Here is a 27250-nt window from a genome sequence, read left to right as displayed (position 1 = left end):
GATCTGCCAGTCTCTGGAACCTTCTCCCTCCCAGTTCCTCCCACTGGAGAATTGTCCACAGTGAAGAAACACCCACAGCCATGGAGCCGGGCCCTCTGCTTCCTTCACTGGACACACACACAGGCGCACTCACGCACCCCCACCCCCTTTGGGGTCCTAGTGCTAGCTGCAGATACAGACTGCTTCAAATGCACATGAATTTTGGGTTGTATCATGCTGATTTAGCCATTTAGGGAAATATAAAGTAAAAACCTAAGAACAAAGCAGAACCTTCCTCTCCAAGCTTTCTAGTAGAATGGGCTACAGTGTGTTTATCCCAGAGCTTGGTGCCTCTCCGGCCAGGTCGTGTGCACACCCGAGGCTGTGCTGTGTACTCACCAGCCTGCTTCCTGGCACAGGTGGAGACAATGGGGCTCTGCCAGGGCTGGAGGCTGGCAGAGGAGAGTCTGAGGGCAGAGGCAGAGGAGAGTCCGAGGGCGGAGGGCCCGCCTTCCCCTAAGGAAAAGCATCAGATAGAGAGCTAGAAGTCCAAAGACTAGAAGCAGTGAGGCAGTGGCATGGTCCCAGCCATCTGGTTAACTCAGTATATCGTCAGTGTTTTACATGTAGAGCTAAATATAGCCCTTTCCCAAACAGCACTTGGCACATTAAAGTATGTAGATGAGGTGGGGCTTGGCGTGTGGTGCCTGCAGATGAGCACAAGAAACTATAGATCCTGGCTTAGAATTTCTTGGTAAAGATACAAGGCAGTTCCTCTTTCTTGTATCAGGTAGTGTTTGCTTTTATTGAGCTCTCTAAGTTTATTGTCTTAAAACAGTACTATACAGGCCAGCATTGGGGTGCAGCATCCCATACGAAGAGGGGTTTGAGTCCCGGCTGCTCTGCTTCCAATCCAGCTTCCTGCTCATGCTCCTGGGAAGACAGCAGAAGATGGTCCAAGTACTTGGGCCCCTACACACATGTGGGAGACCCAGATGGGCCTGGTGAAGCCTCAGCCATCATAGCCATTTGGGGAGTGAACCAGTGGATGGAAGAGCAGTGCATCTGTGTCTTGTTCTCCCTGTTGCTCTGCCTTTCAAATAAATAAGTCTTTTTTTAAAAAAGCACAGAACTGCACAATATTTGCCTGTGGGTCTGTGGATGCAGTCTTTAGCCAGGTGGACTCCCACTGATAGCTGCCTGCGGGTGTGGCATGGTCGGAATTGTGTGCTCAGGGATGGCCTCACTGGCTGGGTGCTGACTGGGGCAGACTGGCTGTTTGAAGAGAGCCTTAGCAGAGACTGCTTGCCTTGGCTCCCCGTGGTCCCTCATTCTCCAGCAGCTGAGCCGGGGCCTCCTCACAGGATGGTCTCAGTGTTGCAGAAGTTGCAAAGGAGGATGAGCCCCAGTGCCTAAGGCACTGTCAAGCCTCTGCTAACAGCACATTTGCTGCTGTCCCATCAGCACGAACCACCTGCCCCCCCCCAAGAGTCATTGTGGGGCACTGCATAAGGCTCCAGATATGGAAGGGCCTGAACATGTCGGGGGCCGTCACTGTGACAAATCTGCTCTGCCAGAAGCCAGAGAGCTCACTCACCAAGGAGCAGTCCTCTCCATGTAGCACCTGGAACCCTACACCATGGTTAATCCTCCCTTGCCCTGTTCCTCGCTGCTGCTGTGGTCCCACAAGAGAAAGCATCTTCAGGCAGCCAGGATACAGGAGCCTCCGAACAGCAGAACTTGGAAGGACCCCCTCCCCCGAGACCGTCTCCCAGCAGGACCTGGACAAGATGCTCACTCTAAGGAGGTGGCATTAACTATGAGAAGGTGGTAGGCTGTCACCATAATGGTGAAGTACTTGTTGGGGGGTTCAGGGACACCACAAAGGTTCCGGTTGCTCTGAACCTGCTCCCTGTTCCATGATCTTCTCTCCACCCACCCCCCTCCCCAGGTTAAAACGATCACTGTGGGTTGAGTGTTTGGTGCAGGTGGTTGAGATGTTGTGGACATTTGGGGATTAAATCAGCAGATCCATCTGGATCTCCCATGTAGGTGGCAGGGACCCAAGGACTTGGGCCATCTCCGATGCCTCACAGGAAGAGCATTCGCAAGAAGCTTGGAGCAGAAGCAGGGCTGGGACTGAAACCCAGATACTCGGATGTGGAGGGCAGGCATCCCAAGTGGCAGCCTCCATGCTGGGCCAGAGGCCCGTGTGGGGGTCTCACTCTGTATCCCGGCACCACAACTCAGTAGCCTCATGCCCTCGATTTTGGGTTTTCTCTCTGTGTATTGGAAATGCCCGTGCCTACCCTGCAGAGATGATGCCGGGAGCCCAGAGAAGCGGCCCGCACTGTGCTTGGTGAGTGATGGATTAAAACAGTGTGAAGACTGGAGGCCTCCATGCAAGACTGCCAAGGGGCTCCCACCAGGGATGGGAAGGCAGCAGGGAGAGGCTGATACTCCACCCACCCGGAGCATGTCCTGGAAACATTGTGGCCAGCCTTTGGAAGTTAGTGTTGCTGTTGCCATGTTCCGGACCAGGGAGCTCAGCCAGGCAGTAAAGCCCACGCAGGGAGGAGGGCAGAGCAGCTCCATCTGACCGAGATGGTTTTCCTTTGGTGTTCTCTTGAACCCAGAGGCGAGGAACCCTCCAGGCCGGATTGGGGCACAGAACCTGCCGGGCTTGATGGCATCGTGTCTGGGATTGGGATTCTGTAACATCAAGGAATCACTGTCTTTGTGGGGACGGGAGGACACACTTGCACCACCTTGGCCAAGCCTTCATCCTGGGTCTGTACTGTGGCCTTGACCTCCATGGGGGTTCAAGACAGATGTCCTGGCCTTGACCCGCTCACCCAGCCCAGGTCCTGCTGAGCCATTATGTGGGTGGGATGCTGGCTAAGGGGAGCTCAAATTTCAGAAACAGAAAACCTTTATTTGGGGGTCCTAAATACATTAAGTTTAGAGCACAGTTCACCAGGTATTTTTTTGTAAGTCAGAAATGCCAGGGTGCTTGGAGGCTTGTAATTCTCCCCACCCCAGCCCCAGCCCTGGAAGGAGGGTCCCCAGGAGGAGTGGCAGATCAACTTGCAACACAGAGGCACTAGCCCCTGGTGTGAGGTGGTCACTTCAGCGACAGAAGCTGTGCTCATTTGGAAGTATAACATTGACACCTGTTAATTAAGAGATACCAGGTGCTGGACCTCCAGGCGCAGTTGCAAAGGGCAAGTGTCAGTCTTTTAGCAAGCGTTTTCTTTCCATAGAAAGGCTGACAGGTCCCTGCAAGGAGTGGAACTCCCCTGCAGGGCCCCTGCACACTGGGCTCTGGCTGCTGCTCCATGAGGAGCCGATGCGCAGGCTTCTAAGTAAAACAGCTGTTGAGCTATGAGCTGTAATTCACCTGTCAGCTCAGCCCAGGTGTGCAGTTCAGTGGCATCTGTGCATCCGCTGAGTTCTGCATCCCTCACCCCTGTAGCAGATGAGCTTTTGTCTGATTTTGTCTAGCAGGGATCCAATGGAGAGTGGCGAAGGGACCTTCCAAAAGTCGATGGAAATGGATATTCTGAAAAATCTGTGTACAGATTCCATGGTTGTTTGTTTGTTGTTGTTGTTTTTGCCCCCAAATTAAAGTTACCTTTTAATTCCATTTTCCATGAACTTTTTGACATAGACTCCTATTTGAAGCAGGAAAAGATTTAGGTTTGAAAGTACTACTAGGGCCAGTGTTGTGGTGTAATGGGTTAAGCTGCCGCCTGCCATGCTAGCATGTGATATGGGCTCCAGTCTGAGTTCCATCTGCCCTGCTTCTGATCCAGCTCCCTGCTAATGCACTTGGGAAAGCAGCAGAAGATGGCCTGAGTCCTTGGGCCCCTGTCCACAAGAGGGAGATCCACATGAGCCTCCTGGCTCCTGGCTCCTGGCCCGGCCCTGGCCACTGTGGCCATTTTGGGAGTTAACCAATGGATGGAAGATCTATCTTTCCCCCATCTCTCTGTATAAATAAAACAATAACTCTTTAAAAAAAAAGGGAAAAGTTACTGTTAAAATCTTATGAAACCTTTTGTAAAAAGACTGGTTTTCAGGTTCTATTTTAAGCCCCCAGTAAGAGCTGGGAAATAAGCTTGGTCTCTTAGGCAGCCAGGATAAAACCCATAATAGAATTCACTTTTTCACAGAGGAGACACTAAGGACCTCATTCTGCATTTTTTTTCCCTGCACAGTTCTGCTGTGCTTGGAGGAAATGAGAATGGGTGAGGTGGGGCTGCAGGAAGACCCCTGCATGCATCCGAAATAAGTCCCGTGGTGCAGGAGGAGAGACCTGTCAGCAGTGGATGGGCAGTGGGCAAGGAAGTGAATCCCCTTGCACACCGGTGCCGTCCCCGAAAGCATTCCTGCGGGGCACAGTGCAGTGCTTGAGGTTCAGGTTCATGATGACAACAAACAAGGTCATCTTAGGCAAAGGTTCATCAGATGAGGTCGCAGCTTGAAAGGTTGGAGGTCATCAGAGGTGAGCTGGTGCACACGGAGGCTTTGCTGTTGGGTTCTGGGTCCGTGTTGGACAGACGTACATCTTTTTCTTTGGAAAGGTCATGTCTCTTAAGATATCTCATTCTGTGGATGTCAAAGAAACGAAGCATTCATGAACCGGTTTCCTCTGAACTGGAAGGGGGCGTTCTCGCTCGGGCTGATTTGGGGGTCAGAGACTGACGCATAGACTGTGCCATTGTTCTCCAGCAAGGGCTCACGGGTCCCTGGGCCAATTAGTCTGGGCTAATTGGATTATTTTCGGTTGACAAACTTGGGTTTCCCACCTCTGAACGCTCGTTTGTTGCCTCTGCTCTTTCCCCAGGACACGCTCCCCATTCGAGGTGAAACCATGACGGGAAAATACAACAAATAATAATGCTTTTCCGCAACCGCTTCTTGCTGCTGCTGGCCCTGGCTGCACTGCTGGTCTTTGTGAGCCTCAGCCTGCAGTTCTGTGAGTAGGGCTGGCCCCCGGCGGGCGGGCCGTGGGGGGAGAGGGGCCGGGGCCTGAGCTGCTAGGGAACCAGGGGCCCCAAAGCCTTTGTTTTTCAAATGAACAATGGGATTTAAGACAACAGAGTCTTTCTGTTGTTGGTGGTAAATGTTGGTGGTAAATGGTTGCAAGCAGGAATCCTAAACCATTGAACAGTGCTTGGCTTGTGCTCTGCTGGCACACAACAGGTTGGTATTTATTTATTTATTTATTTTTTAATTTGTTTATTTGAGAGAGAGAGAGAGAGAGATCTTCCATCCACAGTTTCATTCCCCAAATGCCTGCAATGGCCGGGGCTGGGCCATGCTGTAGCCAAGAACCAAGAACTCAATCCAGGTCTCCTACCTGGGTGATGGGAACCCAGTTCCTTGAGCCATCACTGTGCCTCCCAGGGACTGCATTAACAGGAAGCTGGAATTGGGAGCAGAGCCAGGACTCAAACCCAAGTGCCCTGGTAAGGGACATGGCTTCCCAAGTGGCAACTTTGCCACCGCACCAGATGCCCACACCTCGTGACAGGTGTTTGGCTTTTGCATGGGTTCTTAGGTTGCCTGGTGATTCTCACATCCTTTGTTCAGATTGCCCAGGAGTAGCCCAGCTGGACACCCCTTGCCGTACTGCATGGAGCACAAGGGTTATGCCTGAGTTTGTGTGCAGTCAACTGCGGGGCGGGAGCTGTACAGAGCAGGGCAGGATATTGCATCACCAGCATCTAACTTGGCCCCCTGGGCAGCGGGGGCTGTGGCATGAGAAATCCCTCGTGCCAAATAAAGAGCTCACCAGTGAAGCCTGTCTGCAGGCCTGGGACCCCAGTATTCAAGCCCTGCCCCAGTCTCTGCACACCGTGGCTTCCCCAAGAGCCCAAGAGTGGTGTCCTCCAACATTGCCTCAGCCCTACTGTCCCCTTGGGTGGTCCCCTGCCCTCCAGCGCCTCTCTGTGTGTGCCAGCCTCATCTCTGTGCCCGATCCCACCCCTACTCTCCCGGGAGCACTCCCCTCACCTCCCTCCCATCTGTCCCCTTTTGGTCCTTGCCTGTTCTTTCCAGGAGCCTTGCCTGAGCCCCCAGGGCCCATGCCTTCCTTGCTGTCCATCAGGACACCCTGAACTTGTTCACCTCCTCTTGCTCACCATGTAACACCGTCGTTTTCAGTTCTTAGGTTTTTTTATTCTGTGGACTGTCTGCTCTTTGAGAGCAGCAGCCATGCCCTGTTTCTCTCTAGAGCCCAGGAAACAGCACTAGCACATAGCAGTTATTTCATAAATGTTTGTTGCATGCATGCACCTGTGTCTGTCCTGAAACGCTCTGTTGCTGTGCACTTGATGCCGCAGAAACACCTTTGCGATGCTGGAAGCTGTGTTTCTGCTGTCACTCGCCTTCCCTCTGCCTTGTCCCCTTACCCTGAGGGGTGGGAGACAGTGGTGGGCACCATCGCCACCCAGGACACTTAAGTGAGGAGGGGGCATTGCTGTCATGACGTGGAGCAGGTGCTGAGTGGGTGGGGTTCCTACGTGCGCTGGGGACCCACGGTTTGCAGAGAGCCTTTCAGCCAGCTTCCTGGGGTCACCTCCGATTGTGTGACATGCGCCCGTACACCCATCTGGCGCTTGTGACAGGCCATTTCTCCAAGTCCAGGGAATTCACAGTACTCATTTTAGTGCTTCCAGAATCGGAAGAGAGGTCAAGAGCAAATGGGCAAAAGAAATTTAAAAATCCAGATGGTTAATGACCTGTAAAGAAAGAATCCTCTCCAGAAAGCTCGATGGGGCTCTCAGCGGTTACTTGTTGAAAACTTTCCGTGCGTGGGCCGGGGCGGCGGGCCGTCACTCCCCACCCTGGCTTTTTCTCGGCGACGTGCGTGTGGGCTACACTCGCATCCAGCCGCCTCGCTCTTGCGTGAGCTGGGCTCCGCGTCACTGAATTGGCCTGTGTGCTTTGCTTATATAACTCCTCTGAAAGTGCCTTCTGTTTGAGGAGAGCCAATTTGCAGCCATACTTTTTTTAAGGGAAAATTTTTAAATTAGCCTGGCTGGGTGTGAGCACTTTATTCTTGGACACGTTGGAGTTGGGAAGGAGGCAGAAATGGACGTCCTCACTGCTTTTCTACTTCTCGGTAAGTCATAACTTTGCAGTTTCCCCATGGTCGTGGCAATGAAGTTTCGTCGTTACATTGATTTCCTCGCTTTGCTGGTTGCTTGTTACTGATTCATAACACGAGGTTTATACGCGTAAGCAGCTGTTATGTTTTGATTCTTAGCCTGAAATATATGGACTCTTTTCTTTTTCATTTCTTTTCACTAAATTTTTAGGTACCACATTAGCGCTTATAAATGAGTTTGAGGCCAGGACATGTAACTTGGGTTTTTATTTATTTATTTTTTGTACTTCAAGTAAACAATCTAAGTTTGTTTTCTGAGATAATTCTGTATTTTATTTTGTCTCATTGCTCAGTTTCTTTTTCTGACGTGTAGAATATGAGAAAGCTACGACCCAGATTCTTCTAACATAAATGGGCGCTTCTTTTTCTGGGAACAGGGAGTGCCTGGTGGACACGCGTGTGTTTATTAAGTGCCTAGGTGTTTGGGACAGTTCTACACGGCGGAGTGGAGGCGGCAGGGAAGGGGCACAGCAAACATCGTGTTTCTCGAATGGCACGAACGACTTGCTAGATGCTCGCCACCCTTAACAGAAAGCATTGGTTTCCCGTGTCCCAGTCCTTGCTGTTTCCAAGTTTAGAAAGCGGGACACGCTGAAATCCCTGGTGCTTGAGTTGTAGAGTGGAGCAACTAAGGCATAAGGACCCTTGGTTACTGCAGTTAAAATCCATGCAAGTAGAGAAACGAGTTCTTGAATGGGAGGCGTCCTCAGGAATCCTCAGCTGCAGGGCCGCCGCGTCTCGTCTGCTGGTTTGTGACCGTCCGCGTTCCCGCTGTGACCCAGCATCGCCTCCGTGCTGACTTTGTGCCCATCTCGCCACGTTCCAACCCTAGTTCCCCGGATGGCGGCGTGGCAGGAGCGCGCGGGCTCTGGAGAGGTAGCTTGGGGTTGGACCGCCAGCTTCCCCCACCAAGCAGTGAAATAGAGACACTTACTGCTGCTTTGCAAAGCTGGTGCGAGAACGGAGACTTTTGGAAAAACCCTCGGCTAGTGGAAGCCTCTGATCCTGCTGGAGAGCAGCAGTTAATTATCGTTGCCTGCCAGGTTGGTGCCAGAACAGAGACTTTACAGGAAATCCCTGGCCTCACGGACGCTGCGCCAACGTAAACCCTATAAGCAAAGCGGCACGGGGTCCCATCATGACACACCATCATCAGAATCCAGGGCCCTTTGCTGTTCCAAAAGGCTGCCCAGGGTTGTGTTACAGGCACCATTTGGGGGGGGGGGGGGCAAGGGAGCTTTGGAAACACATCATCCATTTATGGTCACGCGTCAGAGATACGTTCTGAGAAATACAGTGGGGGGTGCATCTCGGCGCTGTGAGGACATCACAGTGTGTGCTCTCATAGCCCTAGGTGCTATAGCCACCATCCCCTGTGGACCCAAATGTTGTCCCGAGACGCATGGCTGTGTTTGATGTCAGAGTACACTGGCTGTGATGGGGTTAATGTCTACTGAGCCCAAAGTATCTGTGCTGATCTGAAGCCAGGAGCCAGGAGCCAGGAGCTTCTTCTGGGTTTCCCATGTGGGTGCAGAGACCCAAGGACTTGGGCCATCTTCTACTGCTTTCCCAGGCCATAGCAGAGAGCTGGATCGGAAGTGGAGCAGTCGGGTCTCGAACCGGTGCCCATATGGGATGCCGGCGCTTCAGGCCAGGTGCCACAATGCCAGGCCCCGAGCCCAAAGTGTGTCTGGGGTCACCCTCTCGGACAGGAGCCCATTGACCAGAGCAGGACCAGAGGGAAATGTGCAAGATAGATGGGAGGGGAGAGTTGGCTCTCTGGGGAGGAGATGGGACGGTTAACCCGAGGATGTGAAAGCCAGGGGTGAAGAGCCCTCTCCTGTGGGAGGCGTCGGGCCTGACCTGTGTGGCCCAGGTGAACACGGGCACGTTTCGGCTCGTGGTAGGGTGCAGCTTCCTCAGAGGCAGGGCCGTGCAGAGGTGCAGCAGGAGGAGTGTGCAAGCTCAGGAGAGTCAGGGTCACCTTCTGAAGGGCAGAACACTGGGGAGGTTGTTGGGCCCCATGTCCCACTTAAAGTCCCTCGAAACTCTGAGGTTTTAGCTTTCTTTCCTGATGCAGCCCCGAGAAGACACGGAGCTTTGTTCTTTAGCAAATGTTCCTTGAGACTGCACCCAGGCCCTGGGCTCCCCTAGGCCCCAGGAAGCTCTCTGTCCAGTGGAGCATCACCAGCAAACACTTGGAATGCAGGGCACAGGTGCTAGGACAGGTGAGAGGCGACAGGGTGCACAGTGGGCTGGCAGCACAGTCCAGTGTGGACTCCGGATCCACACTCCTGGAGTACATCCTTGCCCTGCCACTTAGCAGCTTTGGGGACCTCGGGCAAGTTATTTACCCACTCCATGCCTCGTGCCTCACTTTACTCATCTGTAAAATGGGTATAATGATAGTTCCTGTCTTGTAATGCGAATAAAAGATTCTGTGAGCTAATGGTTATAAAATGGCTAGCAAGTACCTAATGCATGGTCATCATAACATAGTGCTTGTTAAATCAAATCAGTGATAATTTATGGCAGGGCGGTGTGGAAAGACAGGACAAGAACCCGAGCCAGCAGGGAGGCGGGGCAGATTCCCCACAGGAAACGGCATCTGAGTTCACCCTTGAGGGAGAGGAGGCATTGGCCAGGCAGAAGCAGCTGGGTGTGCAAAGGCAGAGTGAGAGAGAGCAGGGCCCGGCTAGCCACCTCCCAGCCCCACCTTAGGAACCCCATAGGAACCCCCATGGCGGGGAAGACAGCATCAGCTTTGTACTGTCCAGTCTGGTTTCTTGAGCACCTTGATCAGAATTGCCTGGGGAGCTTTTTTTATTTTTAAGATTAATTTTGTTTTATTTGAAAGCAGAGTTAGAGAGGGGGAGAGACATAAAGGGATCCTCTGACAACCGATTCACTCCCCAAATGACTGCAACAAGTCAGGGTTGGGCCAGGCTGAAACCAGGAGCCAGGAGCTCTTTCTGGATCTCCAGTGTAAGTGGCTGGAGCCCAGGCACTTAGGCCATCCTCTGCTGCCTTCCCAGGTGCATTAGCAGGGATCTGGAACGGAAGTGGAGCAGGCAGGACTCAAACCAGCACTCATATGGGATGCCAGCGACGCAGGTAGTCCCTAAGCCTGCCATGCCACAACACCGGCCCCATGGACCCATGGTGGGGAGCCCTTCCCTGCACAGTCAGAATCCTGGTGGAAGTGGAACCCCAAATTCTGCATTGTGAACAAGCAAGCACCTGGAGGGTGAGCCTAGTGTCGCAGAACCTCAGAACTCCCTGAGCTGAGGCCGCTGCGAGATGACATGGGGGGAGGGGGATGCTGAGGGTGGCCTGGATGGAGGCATCTGCCCTAAGGGGAAGAAGCAAAGCCAGGAAGTGGCATGGTAGTGCAGTAGTGCCTGGTGGCTCACTGGGTGGTGTGACGGGACCAGGGCCACCAGGAGGGAGGCGGGAGACTCTATTGTGACACCCAGGAGCCTCGCTGGAATGGTCGGCAGATGCCGCATTGGTCCACGCATTCAGTCACATAAAAGTCCTATCTCCATCTGGGCTAAGCGTGCCAAAGGCTGAAGGAAAGGCCCAAAACACAGACCAGCTCAACCAGTGGGGCTGGTGGTTCCCTGGGCCTGCACAGGGAGGCCAAGGACAGGGCTCAGAGCAAGAAGAGGCAGGGGTGGGCCAGGCCGGGCAGCAGGACAAGCTGGGGCTGGGGATGGAGCCAGGGGATGGGAAAGGGTTGGATTGGTGGGCAGGGGAGGTACGAGGGGTCACTGGCGGTATCTGAGGGCTGCATGGGTATAGTTTGGATCTCAGGGTCTGAGACCTGGAAGGGACCCCCAGGTTTGGACGCTTCACATTCACTGTCCATGCGGCCCTGGCTTGGGGAGGACCAGGTGCCCCTGGAGCGTGTGGAAGCTGCCCTAAATTGACAGCCTGAGAGCTTGTTTTGTTTGGCCCAACCGGTGTTTGAAGATGTTAATGTTTATTTACTGATGTTTTAAAACTAAGCAATTCACATAAACTGGAGCCCCTCTTAAAAACATCGCACTCTCTGTGGCCCAAGAGGTTGCTTGCTGGCGCTGGCAAGAACGGAGGAGCAGCTGTGCAGGGCCGGGCCTCTGGGCAGGGAGCGCTTGCTCTCCTTGAGCCCTATACGCCGCCTGCCGAGGCCCTGGCGGCTCCGGCCTGTGGACCCAGTAGGGTGGATGGGAGAAGAAGAGAGGGTCCCAGCTGACATGCCGGCCAGCGGAGGAAGCCATGCAGCAGCCGGGGGGGGGGGGCGCGGGGGGGCGCTGTGCACAGGAGGGGTCTGGAAGCCCAGTGTCTTAGTCAGGCCCCCATTGTTACTATTGCAAAACACTGGAGGCTGGGTGACTTAGAGAGGAAAGAGGTTCTCCAGCTCAGTTCTGGAGGTTCAGGGGGGCGGCCCCTGCATCAGCTTGGCCCTGTGGAGAGCCTTGTGGTGGGTGGCATCACACTGGGTGGGCCGTGTGTTAGAGAGGGGAAGACCACATAGCAAGACGGGAAGGCAGAGGAGGACCTGCAGGATCTACACGAATCCCTTCTGAGGGCCATGCCCCAGGGACCTAATGACCCTGCTCAAGGGCCCCTCTGTCGGGTCCTCACAGCTCTCATCATCACACTGGGGACCAAGCTTTCAGCATGTGAGTCTTTGGGGACACACTCACCCGTATGCAAACCTTAGCATCAAGGGAGGCAGGTAACACACCTGGAAGTTCTCAGGCTGAGTGCCAGCTCAGTCAGCCCTCTGTGTGTGTGCGTGTGCATGTGCGCACGCTTGTATATGTATACATGTGTGTGTGCACGCACGCGTGTGCCTTCTGTGGTCTCCCTGGTGCCTCCTTTGGCTGCAGAGCCATCGTTTTTCCTGTAGCCTCTAGCCCCCACGTCCCTTCCCTTTTGTGTAGCTTTGGAGCTTATCCCTGCTAGGCAAGAGAGTAACAGCTCTTGGTAGAACTCTGTGACTTGGGAGAAAAGTGCCTGAACGGGCATGGGGCATGGGAAGAGCAGGTGCTGGGACTCCCTCCTGAGTTGCTGGGGGTGGGGTTCTACCTCGGCTTATGATGGTGATGATGGCCATGGTGATATGATGATGGTGATTAGCATTAGCATTTGCAGTTTTGGCTCTCTGTGGGGACTCCTGAAGAGGCCTACATTTGGATGGAAATAGCTGAGAAGGGTGCTCCTGCCCAGAGTGCATTTTAGGCCAGAGAGCCTGCCCTGTGGGGCATTGTGAATGCAGACCTTGGTATGTGTTCGTAGCACAGGCTTGAGGGATGTGGCCCCTTGCATGGCACAGTCTCACGTACTGTGAACAGCTGAGTGTTCCTTGCCCAAAACGCTGATGCCCAGAGGTGTTTGGGATATTGTGTTTTTGTGTGTGTGTGTGTTGGAATATTTGCATGCATGCGATGAGACAGCTTGAGGGGTGAAACCCAAATGTAGTCACAAAGTTCACTTACATTGTGCACAGCCTGAAAGTGATTTTATACAGTGTTTTTAAAGAATTTTCTGTGGCCGGCGCTGCGGCTCAATAGGCTAATCCTCCGCCTGCAGCGCCGGCACACCGGGTTCTAGTCCTGGTTGGGGCGCTGGATTCTGTCTCAGTTGCCCCTCTTCCAGGTCAGCTCTCTGCTGTGGCCCGGGAGTGCAGTGGAGGATGGCCCAAGTGCTTGGGCCCTGCACCTGCATGGGAGACCAGGAGAAGCACCTGGCTCCTGGATTCAGATCAGCTCGGTGCGCCGACAGCAGCGGCCATTGGAGGGTGAACCAACGGAAAAGGAAGACCTTTCTCTCTGTCTCTCTCACTGTCTAACTCTGCCTGTCAGGAAAAAAAAAAAAAAAAAAGAATTTTCTGCATTAAAGAGAGTTTCATGGTATAGCATTTTCCACTTGTGGTGTCCTATCAGCGCTCAAAAAGTCCGATTCTGGAGCTCATGGGATGGCACATTTTCACACTGAGGATGCTCAGCCTGCCCTGTGTTTTAACAGCCACACTGAGGTCCCTGCTGGGCTTGTATTTTGGTGAACTGGAGCTAAAAAGAACAGGCATTGAAGACGAGCACTTCCAGTTTTAACGTAAGAGTTCAGTCATACTCCACTTCACCGTCGTCACTGAAGTTTTAAATTTAGCGTTTTGTATGAATTTGGATACTGCTCTGGAGGATTGATTTTCTGTTTGGTTGCTGGGTGTTTTAATTTTGACTTTCATCTCACTGCTCTATCCCAGCTGCCACGTGGAGTTGAATTACCTGTGAGTGAGAAAAGAAGCCTGTGTGTGTGTGACAAAAGCAAGCTGACCGGCCAGCTTTGTCCGCTTCCTAAGCTCACGTTGTAGTTGCACCGGAAGGGGGTGCGTGTCGGGTAGCAGGTCCTTCTGCAAGCCACAGGTGGGCACATGATGTCCCTGGGTCACTTTACTTTTCTTCCAGGGCGGGAAAAATGACATTTTTTTGGTTTTCTCTCTCTCTCTCTCTCTCTCTCTCTCACGCTCTCTCTCCCTGTCTCTCTAGCTTCCTTCTTTTCCTTTCTAATCTTCAGAGAATTCCTTCTGAGCAGTAATTGGACAAGGTGAGGAGATGTGTGTTTGAAGGTGTTTGTTGCAGCGTCATTTAAGCAGGAAGCGAAGTGTCCAGCGGGCAGCACCCTGTGGCCATCGCAATGCAGTTGCTGGTCAGAGACCCGCCTGAGCTGCCTTAGAAGGCGTCCCTCATACACTCCACGGAAGACACATGGTGCTCTGGATAGAGTGTGCAGGCAGGGACTTCAAAATGAGGGTTTTTTTTTTTTTTGTAGATTTTTTTTTTAGTAATTGAAAGGCAGAATTACAGGGAGAGAGGAGAGACAGAGAGAGATCTTCCATCTGCTGGTTCACTCCCACAAATGGCCAGGGCTGGACCAGGCCAAAACCAGGAGCCGGGAGCTTCTTCCAGGTCTCCCACATGGTGCAGGGGCCCAAGCACTTGGGCCATCTTCCACTGCTTTCCCAGGCCATAGCAGGGAGCCCGATCTGAAGCGGAGCAGCCAAGACTCGAACCAGCACCCAAATGGGATGCCAGTGTCGCAGGGCAGAGGCCTAACCTACTACACACCACAATGCTGGTACCTGAAAATGAAAATTAAAAAGAATTTGATGCAAAGAAAAATGAAATCCATGCATAGGAAGGGGATCTTCCAAAAATTCATGGAAATATTATGAATAAAAAGCTATACATGGATTTCAGAATTTTTTTGCACCAAAACACATTGCATTTTCCCCCAAGCTTTTAAAAGTTGCCATGTGCACAGTGCATATGTGTGTCTCTTAAGTCAGTGGTACTGACTTCTCTAAGAAGTGGGTGGGGCAGGCATGAGGCACAGTGGTTAGGTCACTGCTTGGGGACACTTGTATTCTACATCAGAGCGCCTGATTCAAGTCTTGGCACTCCACTTCCCATCCAGCTCCCTGCTATGCACACTCTGCCGGGCAACAGGTGATGGCCCAGGTTCCTGGGTCCCTGACACGCATGCAGGAGATCCAGGTGGAGTTCTGGGCTCATGGCTTCGGCCTAACTCAACTATGGCTTTTGCAGGCACTTGGCAAGTGAAACAGCGGCTGGAAGATTTCTTTCCTTCTCTCTCTCTCTCTCTGTCTCTCTCTCTCTCTGTCTCTCTCTGCCTTTCAAACAAAATTAAAATAACTAAATAATTTTTTTAAAAAAAGGGCTAACTGGGGGCTGGCTCTGTGGTGCAGTAGGTTAATACTCCGCCTGTGGCGCCGGCATCCCATATGGGTGCCGGTTCTAGTCCTGGCTGTTCCTCTTCCAATCCAGCTCTCTGCTATGGCCTGGGAAAGCAGTAGAAGATGGCCTAAATCCTTGGGCCCTTGCACCCACATGGGAGACCTGGAAGAAGCTCCTGGCTCCTGGCTTCAGATCAGCTCAGCTCTGGCCGTTATGGCCATTTGGGGAGTGAACCAGCGGATGGAAGACCTCTCTCTCTGACTCCCCTTCTCACTGTCTGTAACTCTGCCTCTCAAATAAATAAATAAAATCTTAAAAAAAAAAAAAAAAAAAAAAGCAGCAGCAGCAGCAACAGCCAGTGAGCCCGGGAGAGCCCCTGCAGATTGCTGAGACCCAGGGAGGAGAGACCACGGCGGAACGCGGTGCGCAGGACATGCTGGTTGGCGTAGCCACCGGTCAGAGAGGAGCCAAGGACGTGGCTGGCACTGCTCAGCTCCGGCCCCGCTCCCTCTAGGCTTGGCAGCAGGGCCGCCACCTTGCACTGAGAACCTCAAAGCAAAGCGAGTAGTGATTAGCGGCGGAACCCTGGGATCCCAGGAGCAGCCGCACCGTGGGCCTCACGGAGGGAATCCACGTAGAAGAGGCCGCTCGGGCAGAATCTGAGGCCTGTAGGAGAGCGTGGAGTCAGGCAGGCTTCTGAGAGAGCCCTGGGGCCGTGTCACCATGCTGTCCTCCCCACAGTGCGGCTACAGGAGGGGAGAGAGCAGGGAGCAGGCCGTGACAGACAGCCCTCCTGGTTGAACTGGCTCCCGCTCCCTCCCTGCCCTTTCCTCTCCCTGTGTCTGCACCGGGCCTGGAACCCAGCCAGGGCCCCACCTCTTCCCCAGCTCCAGGCATCTGCTGGACACCTCGGGGCCCAGGCCCCACCCTGAGCCACCTGCTCTCATTCTCTGAGGGCCTCCCTGGAGCACCCCACCCAGCTGGCCAGCTCTCACCTTTCACACAGAAGGCAGAGGGCAGAGCTGCCTTCCCAGAGGGCTGATTGGTGGCCTTGATGGCATGCAGTGTTTGAGACACAGGAAACTGCCCCGTGGAGGGGAGGGAGAGCAGGGAGGGAGAGCAGTGTCCTTGGGCCATACTGGCCCCATTGCCACCAGTGCAGGGGCTACCGCACAGGTCGCTCAGCTGCACGTGGACACTCAGACGTTCACTGTGGCTTTCCTGGGTGGCAGGATTATGTGTGATTTTCCCTTTTTAGAAAAAAAAAACTAATTATTTTGCATTTTTATTTGAAAGGCCTAGACAGAGAGAGAGGGAGACAGAAACGGACAGATTTTCCATCCACGTGTTCACTCCCCCAATGTCTACAACAGTCAGCGCTAGGCCGGGCCAAAGCCAGGAGCCCGGGTCTCCCACATGAGAGGCAGGTACCCAGCTGCTTGAGCCATCACCTGCTGCCTCCCAGGGTGTACATTAGAGGGAAGCTAGAATTGGGAGTGGGACTGGGACTCGAACCCAGGCCCTCTGACCTGGGATGCATGTGTCCTAGGCAGCATCTTAACTACTGTATCAAATACCCGCCCCTCCTTTTCTCCTCTTCTCCCTTTCTCCCCTCTCTTTCCCTCCAAAGAGTTATTTATTTATTTGAAAGGAGAGTGACAGATCTCTTCCATCTACTGCTTCACTTCCCAAAATGGCCACAGTGGCCAGGGCTGGGCCAGGCTGAAGCCAGGAGCCCAGAGCTCCATCTGGGCCTCCAGTGTAGCTGCAGGGGCCCAAACACTTGGGCCATCTTCTGCTGGTTTCCCAGGCCATCAGCAGGGAGCTGGATTGGAAGAGGAGCAGCTGGGACTTAAAACCTCACTCACATGAGATGCCAGCATCATAGGCGGTGGCTTAACCTGCTGTCCCACAACGCCACCTCCCCACTTCTTTTTATGGCATGGTGTTGGAAGACTATTTTAGGCTCAGCTCATGTTTATATGAAGTGTAAAGATCCTTTTTGATTTAAAAAAATTTTGTGTTAACGATCTGTTCTTAAGAGTGTCGAAATTAGAAACCCGTTTCTGGGGACGTTGGTGCATTCTTAGCCTGGGCCACGTGATCGCAGAGGGCTTGTGAACCCCCTAAAAGTCAAATTCAGGAGCTGGGGTCTAAAGCCCCCTATCAGGGGCCCAGGTCAGTGGCTTTTACCAGGTCCCCCAAGGAAAGGGCAGAGGGTGGCGGGCCTGAGCAGGCTGGGGAGACGGGTTCTTTCCTCAGCTCTGCGTCGGGGCCCGCCTGTGCCTAGTTTCTGTCATGCTCTGGAATCCCTAGTGTCTGCATCAGTGAATCCAGTGGGCCTGTCAGGCCAAGACTCCCCTCTGGGGGCTGCTGCTGGGGTCCAGGCTCAGACCACAGTGGGCGCCCCTGCACCCTGGCACCCCGTGCAGGTGGATGGGGAGTGACAGAGGGAAGGGTCAGACAGGGACACTCTGAGAGCCTGTGGGGTGTGCTGAGCCCTCATCCCCAGCTGCAGCGGCTCCCCTGCCAGGGCTCCTGGCTCCCTGAGTCAGCCAGAGCCTGACTCAGTTCTTCCCAAATGGGGTGCAGCGGGGGCACCGCCGGGGGTGAGCAAAAGAGGAAAGGCTGATGTTGGATGGATGAGAAAGGGAAGTGCAAGGTGCAAACTCACCTGCTCAGGCTTGTCTGTGTGACACCGAGCGCCTCCCTGTCTGCACAGGTGGCCCCGAGCTTCACCCTTCACCTGTCTCCACCCCCGCCTCCCAAAACAAACAGAAGAGAGCAGGCACCCCAGCTGTGTGCTGTTTGTGGTGGCGCTGGGGGTGTTTTAACTTCTGAAGAACAGCTGAATGTATTTATGAAGGTCCGACAGGCAAACCATATGGGCGCCAGTTCGAGTCCCAGCTGCTCCACTTCTAATCCTGCTTCCTGCTAATGGCTTGGGAAGGCAGCGGAAGACGGCCCAAGTGCTTGGGGCTCAGCCCTCAAGTGGGAGACCCAGATGGAGTTCCAGGCTCCTGGCTTTGACCTGGCCCAGCTCTGGTGTTGCAGACCTCTGAGGAGTAAACCGGCAGATGGAAGATCTCTTTCTCTGTGGCTCTGCCTTTCAAATAAATAAATAAATCTTAAAAAAAAAAGGGGGGGGGGTAGAAAAGCTGCTGAGACCAGAGTGGCTGAGGCAAAGGGAGACCAGCTGGCTGGGCTTCTGTGCCTTGCTATGGGGAAGTGGGGCGAGGACCACATACCTTGACTCGGTATCCCAGAAGGGCGACATGGCCCATTTTTGTGCAAGCCAAAGGGACTCGGGTAATGAGCTGACACCAGACACCTAACCGAAGCATCGCCTGTGCACCCTGGGGACCATTGAGCTTATAGTAGTAACTAAAGTGACCTGAGACCCAGAGGCCAGGCAGGAGCCTGTGGCCCAGGAACCCAGGCTGGTAGATTATGATCTGGCCTTGGCCCTGACCCAGGACCCTCTCCCGCCTTTATCTAGTCCCTGGGGATCATCAGGAGACTAGATGAAACTTGAAATGGACAGACCGTCTGAGCATCTCCCTCCAGAGCAGGCTGCAGTGTTGGCTGCAGAGCCAGGGCACCCTGCTCAGGTCGCGTCTTGCCTGGTGCTGTTACTGACAGCTCAACTGCACCCTGACGGCTGAAACATCACAGCACCATTCCTGCACCTGCAGCCCCAAACTGATGGCCAGAGAGTGCAGGAGGCATTGTGACCAAAAAGGCCACTTCCCTCTTACGGTCTGCCTGCTTCCTGCTCCTCTCTTCTTGTTTAATGATAGCTGTCGGGTGGCTGAGTGGACAGACGTATGAATACCAGGCTTTGGGGGCTATGGGGCGGGGGGCAGGGGGTCGCAGGCCCGGGTTTGCCGACTGCGGGGCCTCACAGAGGCCCCCTGACTTGCCCAGACCTGTCTGATGTTTTCTCGCTCTAGCATGAGGTGCAAAGCTGGGAAAGGCAGGAGGGGCCAGTTTGCCGTGCACCCGCACTGTAGCTGGGCCGTATCTGCTAACAGTGCCTGCGGATTCACCCTGCGTGCGTTTGGAGGGTGAGATGGGGCCTGTGTGGAATGGCTCCCGCTTGTCCACTCGTGGTTCTGGGCAGTTTGGGGTTTGCTTCCGAAAGCGAGGAAGTGCTTGGCAGGTGGCGTTCTCTGCCACCTCTTCGCAACTTGGGGAGACCCCGCCGGCATCTCTGTACGAGAGGGCCAGAGGCACAGAGATGTGGTGGACATGACAGCGGAGCGGATGAGTAGGTGATGGAAATCTGCTTCTGCTGGGTCCTCACGCCGCGGGGAAGCGGCCCACCCGTCCCGTCGGGCATGCCATACGAGCTGTCCGCTGTTTTGTCCCTGTTGCTCCTAGTGTCACAGTGGCCCCAGGGCACTCATTTAGATGCCTGGTTTTTTCCACCTCCGCAGTGTCACTCAGGATCCTTCTGTTCATCCGCCTAGTCCCGGATCTCTCCCCCCTCCCCACCAGTCTCTTGGCTGATAACATCGGAGCTACTGCATTCTGATTAGGACCAGCAGAGCTCCTGATGGTCGCATAGGGTGGCTGGAGGAGCTGCTGGGGTGAGCAAGGCCTTGTGGAGAGAAGCAGCGTCCCAGGGTCCCCTGCCCCGTGCATCAGCCCCCTCTGTCCAGATGAGCAAGATGAACATGGGGCCAGGGCAGAGGCCACCTGCCTCCAGCCAGCCCGGCATCTGCCCCTCCAGGCTCTGTCGTGACCCTGCCCCCCACTCGGGGCTCTCTGCCCCATGGCCGACTGCACCGAAGTCGCTGGGGATCTGAGGTGGGTCTTGAGCCAGCTCACTGCCTCCTGCCTGCAGTGTCGGCCCATGCCACACAGCCCTTCACCCAGCACCTGGCTGCCACTCCGCATTGTCGGCTTCACCTCAGCCTTCCAGGCCCGGCCTGCGTGTCTTCTCCAGGAAGCCTATGGGGGCCAATCCCCTCCCCGAGACTGACTGGGTGGCCCCTGTCCCCCAGGCTCCCATGGGAAGATTCAATGAGATGTTTCATCAAAGCCTGGAGCACAGAACCTGGCTCAGAGCAGGCCCTTGGTTCAGCAAGCGCTTTTGGAAGGCCTAGCTCCTGCCGGTCAGCAGGGGCTGTAGATGTGAAAGGGGTGTAGTCACAGGTGGCTGGGTGCTTGGGTGGTCAGGTGACAAGTCCAGGGCACCCCCAGTTACAAATACTGTGCTATGAGCCATGACAGTAGCGGAAGCTGGGTAGACTCCTAGAAGAGGGACGTGGAAACTGCCTGGTGGCCTTCCTGGAGGAGGTGACTCCTGAGATCAGTTATGGGGTAAGGGTAAGATTGCAAGCAGGGAGAAGCACGGGTGAGAAACACCCTGTGGGGTGGGGTGGGGTGGCTCTGAACAGTTCAGGATAATGAGAACCAAGTTGGGGTGAAGAATCCAGCTAGAACTGGGGAGACTCTGTGCGGCTTCTATGCTTGGGAACTTCTCTGAGTACCTGGTGTCTGGAGGGCCCCGTGTGGGCTGGCGCCGGGTCCGGGTGACTCAGGAAGGCACAGAAAGCACAGAACGAGCTCAACACTCGGACCCAGCGAATCGGGCCCACGGGCACGGATGCCCGAGGAAGCTGCAGATAAGATCTCCCTGACGGAAGCTCTTGTTCTGATCGTTACCTGATCTTTGTGGCTTTCCAACCACCGCTCTCTGGGTCATGGTGGGGTCATTTGGACCCAGCCCCTGTCGTTGCTGAGTGGCAGCTTCCACAGGCCAGGGACCCGGGAGCCCATGTCCCTCCATCCGCATGACACTCATCTCATGTCCTTGGCTGCACCTCTTCCTGCCTAGCCAGGAGAGCGTGCTCACAGGTGTCACCAAGAGGCTGGTACCTGGTGGCTCTTAGGAAGGGCAGAGTAAAAGACTCAGGCTGCCGTCCAGCCAGAGGGCCAGGTCACCGGGACACTGCCTTGGGACATCAGTCATTCCACACCCCCTCGCTCTGGCGTGACCTCTGATGTTGATTCTCTAGGAACACCTGAGCCGGGCATCAGCCACCGTGGCCTCTCCCAGCTGCTGGCAAGACAGGGGCTCCGGGAGTGGCCGAAGCACCGGTTCTGAGTTAGTGATGGAGCAGTGTGTAGCTGTGTGGTCGCTGTCCTAGTGACACAGACAGGAATGGGCAAATACTGGCTGTCAAAGGCATGTATGTCTATCTCTGTGTTATAGAAAGATGTCTATATCTCTTTACACAGAGAAAATGGGTAGCAGGTGTTTACTGTAAACATATACGTGCATGTCTGTGTGCAGACACATAAAACAATAGAAATGTTTACAGAAAGACCGAAATACTCTCCACACCCCACTGCATCCCTGCCCCAGGGCAAGCCATTGCAGCCCGGTGATGGACACGCCACCAGTGGTCGCTCTGTGTGCGTCCGTGGTAAACACACACCCGAATGGCACCGTGCACTCGCATTTGCTTTTTCTTCACTCAGACATGATTATGTTCATATCCAATGATGGGGTTTATTCACCTCAATTCATCTTCATTTTTTTTAAAGATTCATTCTTTAATTCACTTAAAAGGCAAAGTGGCACAGAGAGAGGGAGGGACACACACACAGAGGTCTTTTTTTCTTTTTAAGATTTATTTATTTATTTGAAAGTCAGAGTTACACAGAGAGAGAGAGAGGAGAGGCAGAAAAAGAGAGAGAGGTCTTCTATCTGATGGTTCACTCCCCAGTTGGCTGCAACAGCCAGAGCTGTACCGATCCGAAGCCAGGAGCCAGGAGTTTCCTCCAGGTCTCCCTCACAGGGGCAGGGGCTCAAGCACTTGGGCCATCTTCTACTGCTTTCCCAGGCCATAGCAGAGAGCTGGATCGGAAGTGGAGCAGCCAGGTCTCGAACCAGTGCCATATGGGATGCTGGCGTTTCAGGCCAGGGCATTAACTCTCTGTACCACAGTGCCAGCCCCACACACAGAGGTCTTACATCTGCTGGTTCACTTGCCAAGTGCCCCAAGAGTCAGGGCTCGGCCAGCCTGAAGCCAGGAGCCAAGTCTCCCGCCTGGATGGCAGGAACACAAGTACTTGAGCCACCCTCCGCTGCCTTCCTGGGCGCACTAGCAAGAAGCTGGATCAGAAGTGGAGCAGCCAGGATGCAAACCATCCCTCCAATAGGGGGCGCAGGTGTCCCGAGCAGTGACTTGACCCACTGCACCATAACGGGAGCGCCTACCTTTGATTCTCTGCTGTTCTTATCAGTCGGGGCGGAGCCTCCTGTAGTGTGGATGTGCCGTTCTGCTCTGCTGGGGGTGGCTGTTTCTAATTCTGTTACTACAGCCAGCGCAGCAGTGAGTCTCGTTCCGTGTGTGGGAACTGCTACCTTTATGGGATAGATGGATTCCCAGGTCGAGAGTAATGGGAACAGGGATAAGGCCCAGAGGACACTTGAATGGCTTCTGGCAAGCACGGCTTCCAAAGGCGGTTCCGTATCACTCCACCTGCAGTGCGTGGAAGCCTCAGGGTTCTCTCACTCCTGCCAGGCCAGTATTGGAATTATCATTGAAACCTTACTTTCCAGTCTGACGGGGGGACAGTCACAGCCATTACTGGTTTACTCTGCATTTCTTTAATTATGCATAGCCGTGAGCATCTTTCCCTGTGTCTGTTGGCCAGTGGTGCCTGTTCGTCTATAATTAGCCTGTTCATGTCCTTTAATGATTTTCCAGTTGAAGGGACTCTTGTGTACTCTGGAGCTTAATCATCCGTCTGTTATGTGTGTGGTGGACATTTTTCTCTCCATATATCACTTGCCTTTTGTCTTTGTTTATGGCAGCTCTTTGCCAGAGGGAAGTTTTAAATATTTATGTAGAAGAAGTTGGGGGCATTTAAATTGATTGAGACTGATGGCTGGTGCCTGTGCTGCCAGTCGTTTCTGTGTGTGTGTGTGTGTGTGTGTGTGTGTGTGTGTGTGTGATGGTGGTTAATACACCTTGCAGAAGTTAACTAGATCTGTGGGTGCTGGAAGTGTGGTTACCGCTTTGAAAGTTGTTCTGGAAAGTCTGGGCTGCTATGGGGATGGGAACATTGGGGCCACCGAGACAGACTGTCCACAGACGGGTGGATGGCCGGGCAGCCCCAAGCTGCCGTGCCTGACAGATAGCGTCCAGGAGAAGCAGACCCCCTTCAGGTGTCTCTGTAGCTCCTTCCCCAAGGACAAGGGGGCCAGCGGCTACCGCTGTCATCATTGGCTCCCGTCACTTCTGCCCTGCTGCGGGGTGGGAGGGCAGGACCTCATGACTGACAGCTCGCCCAGACCTCACAGAGAAAGGGTGTGAGATGAACAGATGTCGCAGACAGTGGGCCCACCCTCACCGCCCCTTCCCCTCACCATCCCCCGCCCTCACCCAGAGGACACAGGTGGGAAAGCTGGTGCTTGGGACCGGAGGAGTGAGCGCCAGACCAGGCTCCACCCAGTGCGTTCATGTGCCTGGGCCCTCATGGGGATCCCCGAGCAGGGCCCAGGAGTGGACAGGTGGTGCTAACTGAGCTTTGTGAGATACCGCATCTAGCGCCCAGCAGCCCTCCAGAGAGGGCCAGAGTTGACAGGGCGGTAGGACTCGGTCATCTGCTGTGAGGACGAGTGATCGGGTAGGGAGAAGTTCACGGGCATTTGCTCTCCCCTTCCCCAAAGCGTGGACCCCGTCTCAGGGATGGCTTGCTGGCCTTATGTGGCCAGGCACTGCTGTGGCACTGGGAAGGAGGAGGGGCTCGGGACACACTGAGAAGCTGACCCCTCCCTACCCTGGAGGCCACCCTGGAGCCCCAGGGCCTGGGCCTTGTGATCCGCGTGGTTTGCCTTGCAGTCCACCTGATCCCCGTGTCAGCCACCAAGAATGCAGTGAGCAGCAAGAGCCGGAAGAGGATCATGCCTGACCCGGTGACGGAGCCCCCGGTCACGGACCCCGTGTACGAGGCGCTCCTGTACTGCAACCTCCCGAGTGTGGCCGAGCGCAGCATGGAAGGTAGGCCTGGCCGTGCCGCCGGGAACTCCATCTTCAAGCAGCATAGCCCAGTGACGGGGCTTAGGTGAGCTGGGCTCAGGTCCCGCGCTTGCCTCTGGGCCGTGAGCTCCCGGGTCCTGAAGGGGAGTAACCAGTGCACGTGGCGCAGGGCTGCAGAGGGGGTTCAGGAGCCCCTCACTGGGACCAGCTCATGGCTCACCGATACGGCCCGTCACCGCGTCTGTGGGGCGGCCTTGGCGAGCCGGAAGGGTGTCGTGCCATAAAGCTGCTGGAACACATGATTCCTCCATTGTCCTGCTTTGCTGAGTGTTCTCAAAGGATGATGGGGAGTGTGTGTGTCTCTCTGTTGGTCTGAGGCTCTACAACAGAAGCCATTGTTTGCAGAGTTCCTGGGGGCCGGCCCCTGGCCTATGGATATGGGGGAGAGCACCTCCATCAGCACAAGCCCTCTGGCCCCAGCCCACCCCACCGCCCACCCACCCCAGAACCTGTCCTCGCCATTGTTTCCGGGTGGTCTGGGATACAGAGGCCCCTGACTATGGCTGTGCAGTGATGGTCACCACCTCCTCTTTGGGGGCCCAGCACAGGCATGGCCAGATCACACACACACCCACCCCCACCCCAGCCCTCCTCTGGAAGATTGAGCCCTGTGGAGTGACCACAGGCTGTGTCTTGCAGGTCACGCCCCGCATCACTTTAAGCTGGTCTCGGTGCACGTGTTCATTCGCCACGGAGACAGGTACCCGCTGTATGCCATCCCCAAAACCAAGCGACTGGAAATTGACTGCACTCTGGTGGCTAACAGGTAAATTGCACGTTTCCTACAAGTCATCTTCAAGAATCTGCTCTGTCGTGTGCAGTGGAAAATTACAGGGCGGGGGAGTGACCCGCATCCATTAAGCACGCACTGATAGCAGGAGCTGAGCGTCCAAGTGGTCTTGCAGGTAAAAGCCATTATACAATTGAAAAGGGGAGCCGGGGACACCTCCTCCAGGCAGCACAGCAGATACACCCAGGTTTGAGCCCAGGCCCGCCGAGGCAGGGTTTCCCACTCTGGGATGTGGGACAGTAAGCACTGGGTTAGGAGTTCCCAGACTGGCCCAGCTCTTCCGTTCAGGGCAGCAGGCGTGTCCATAAGTCTGTCTGAGGCTCGGCCTCGTGTCTGTGCCGGGCAGGGCTGGGTAAGGAACGAGTGAGATGCCACAATGCGCGCGCGTTAGCAGCTGCAGCGCCTGTGGGTGTAAGGTAACTCTTTCAGTCTTTACCTTTGTCCCGGGAGGAGCGACAGCCTGCCCTTGGTTGAAGGCCCTTGGGATGAAACATAATTTAACAGCGTGGAGACTGCGTGTATGGAAATGGCGTGGTGCTAAAATCGGAGGCACGGCTAACAAAGAACCATAGGCCAGACCCCTGGCAGCCACGTCCGGGGGCGCCCGCCAGCGCGAGCAGGAGTCAGAAGAGGAGGCTGGAGACAGGGACCTGCTCGATGGGGAACATGTCCTGATGCAATGCTCCTGGAGTGCCAGCCTGCCTGGCGGGGCCCCTCGTGGCCTCGTGGCAGCCGGGGCTGCTATTTAAAGGCCACAGCAGCCTAACTTCAACGCAGACCTCTGCCCGTGAACCACTTTATGTCAAACCCTCCTGAGGCTTTTATATGCTTTCCTGTGGCAGGCTGGAGCTGCCCAGTGCCTGTGGCCTGGGCACGTGGGGCTTCTTAGGCAGCAAACATGGAGGCACAGCCTGGGGCCTGGGTGGGGTCCAGGATGTCAGGGGCCAGGCCTCCACCGCTCGCTGCCTCCAGGCTGAGACCCCTCTCTCTCGCCTTTCATCCCTGCCTCCGCCAAGACCCTCAGAGGCTGCGGTTACGTAACCCCCATCCCACCAGACCCGCTGCCCTCCGTGCTTCTGCACCTGCTGCAGCTCCCTAGCCCCGTGGCCTGCTCTGGGCTCTCTCCTGCAGCTCAGGGGACCCCCATGCATGAGGCTGGCGTCTGGGGTTGGAGCACGCCTTGGCGGAGCCCGACACGCTGGAAATGGGGAGGGTACCGGAAGGGTCCTGAACAAAACCGACCCTCAGCTGGGGTTGTGCTGGGCATTAACCCCTCCATTTCTGGACCCTGGGAGAGGGGTGTAGGGAGTGGCGCTCAGGGAAGTGGCTTCTCTCCATCAGGTGGAGCAGAGTCTCCGTGCGTTGACACCTGGTACAGCCGTGCCGCTGCCCACCCAGTGGCTATCCGCTGGCCAGACCCAGGGTAGCCTCATGGACAGTGTGGGCCATCCCGTGGGCTCCAGAGTCCACTTCATGTGCCCATAGCGGGAATTTGATTGGCTGGCTCGGCTCAAGACAGGGGTAGTCCCGAAACCACACAGCTATGGCTGGGCACCCCACGGCTTTGGGGGGCCACTCTGAGTACTTCCAGAGGAGAGGTCCCGTGAGTGTGGCCACCTGGTAGAGGGCTGTGCACCTGGCACTTGGCAGCAGCTCTTCCTCGAGGCTCTGCCTCCCCTCTGGCTCAGCTGTGCCCTGCCCGGAGCCCGGCGGCTCAGGCTGGGTGGGTTGCAGAGTGAATTCAGGACCTCAGTGCGAGTCTCAGGTCACAGTCACCTGTTAAGCGTCCCCATCGTGTGCCGTGTTACAGATCTCAGCCTTGGCTGGGGAGTCCCCAAGGCCTTTGTGGCCTGATGGATGCGGGGCAACTCACTTCCTGCAAAGTGGAGATAAGGTGGTAGAGGCAAGGACGGGCCTGGGCCACCCCGAGACTGGGCAGTGGGGACAGATCACGGCCCACAGCTGCCAGGGGGCCTTCTGGGCCGGGCCCCCTCCTGCAGGTGCAGCCACCTGGGGGCCCCTCTGTTGGAGCCGTTCCCGGAGAGGCTGAGTCCCCGGGGACCCATTGCCTCGGCTGCGTCTGCCCTCGTTGCCCTTCCCCTCGCGGGCTGTGCCTGTTGAGTTACTTAGTGCCATTTGGTTAAGTCCTTCTTGGAAAGCGGTCAGAGCTGACTTGGTCACTGCAAACGTGTTCTTAGAGTGAGAGTGGAGAGGAACCCGGCTAGGGTGCAGTGGGGCCAGCCGGGCTGCCGACTGCCCCGGGCGCGTGGGATCTGGGTCACCAGCACTGCCTGTTGTCTTCCCACGCGCAAGTTCAGCTTCATCAGTAGGTGACCTCGTGACCCCCTAAGAGGCAGCGAGGGTCGGAGTGTGCCCATTGCTCCAGGCCAGAAGCAGGCAGGGGTGCGGTGAGCTGAGCCCAGCAGGGACACACTGTCCTGCAAGGCGGCTGCCCACAGTTTCCAGCCCCAGCGACACAGCCCGTGGCTCTCCAAGA

The 27250-nt window shown here is 55.3% G+C and overlaps 1 protein-coding gene across 4 annotated transcripts in view; it reads left to right on the top strand.

Annotated features, from left to right (window-relative positions):
• Nucleotides 1-27250, top strand: part of PXYLP1 (2-phosphoxylose phosphatase 1) — a 69005-nt gene that overhangs the window by 28002 nt on the left and 13753 nt on the right. For 2 of the 4 annotated variants that reach the window (XM_002716582.5, XM_017346813.3), the window contains exons 2-4: nt 4829-4960; nt 23766-23924; nt 24603-24729. In XM_002716582.5, coding sequence (XP_002716628.1) covers nt 4882-4960; nt 23766-23924; nt 24603-24729 — 365 coding nt within the window. In that variant the 5' untranslated portion in view covers nt 4829-4881. Of the gene's footprint in view, nt 1-4828; nt 4961-5231; nt 7112-23765; nt 23925-24602; nt 24730-27250 lie in introns of those variants that run through there. The other 2 variants (XM_008266253.4, XM_051818661.2) reach the window with 2 other exon arrangements.

The sequence above is a fragment of the Oryctolagus cuniculus genome, chromosome 4, assembly GCF_964237555.1.
Source record: "Oryctolagus cuniculus chromosome 4, mOryCun1.1, whole genome shotgun sequence".
Lineage (NCBI taxonomy): Eukaryota > Metazoa > Chordata > Mammalia > Lagomorpha > Leporidae > Oryctolagus > Oryctolagus cuniculus.
The sequence above is the reverse complement of the archived record's forward strand: the minus strand, read 5'-3'. Positions and strand labels throughout refer to the sequence as shown.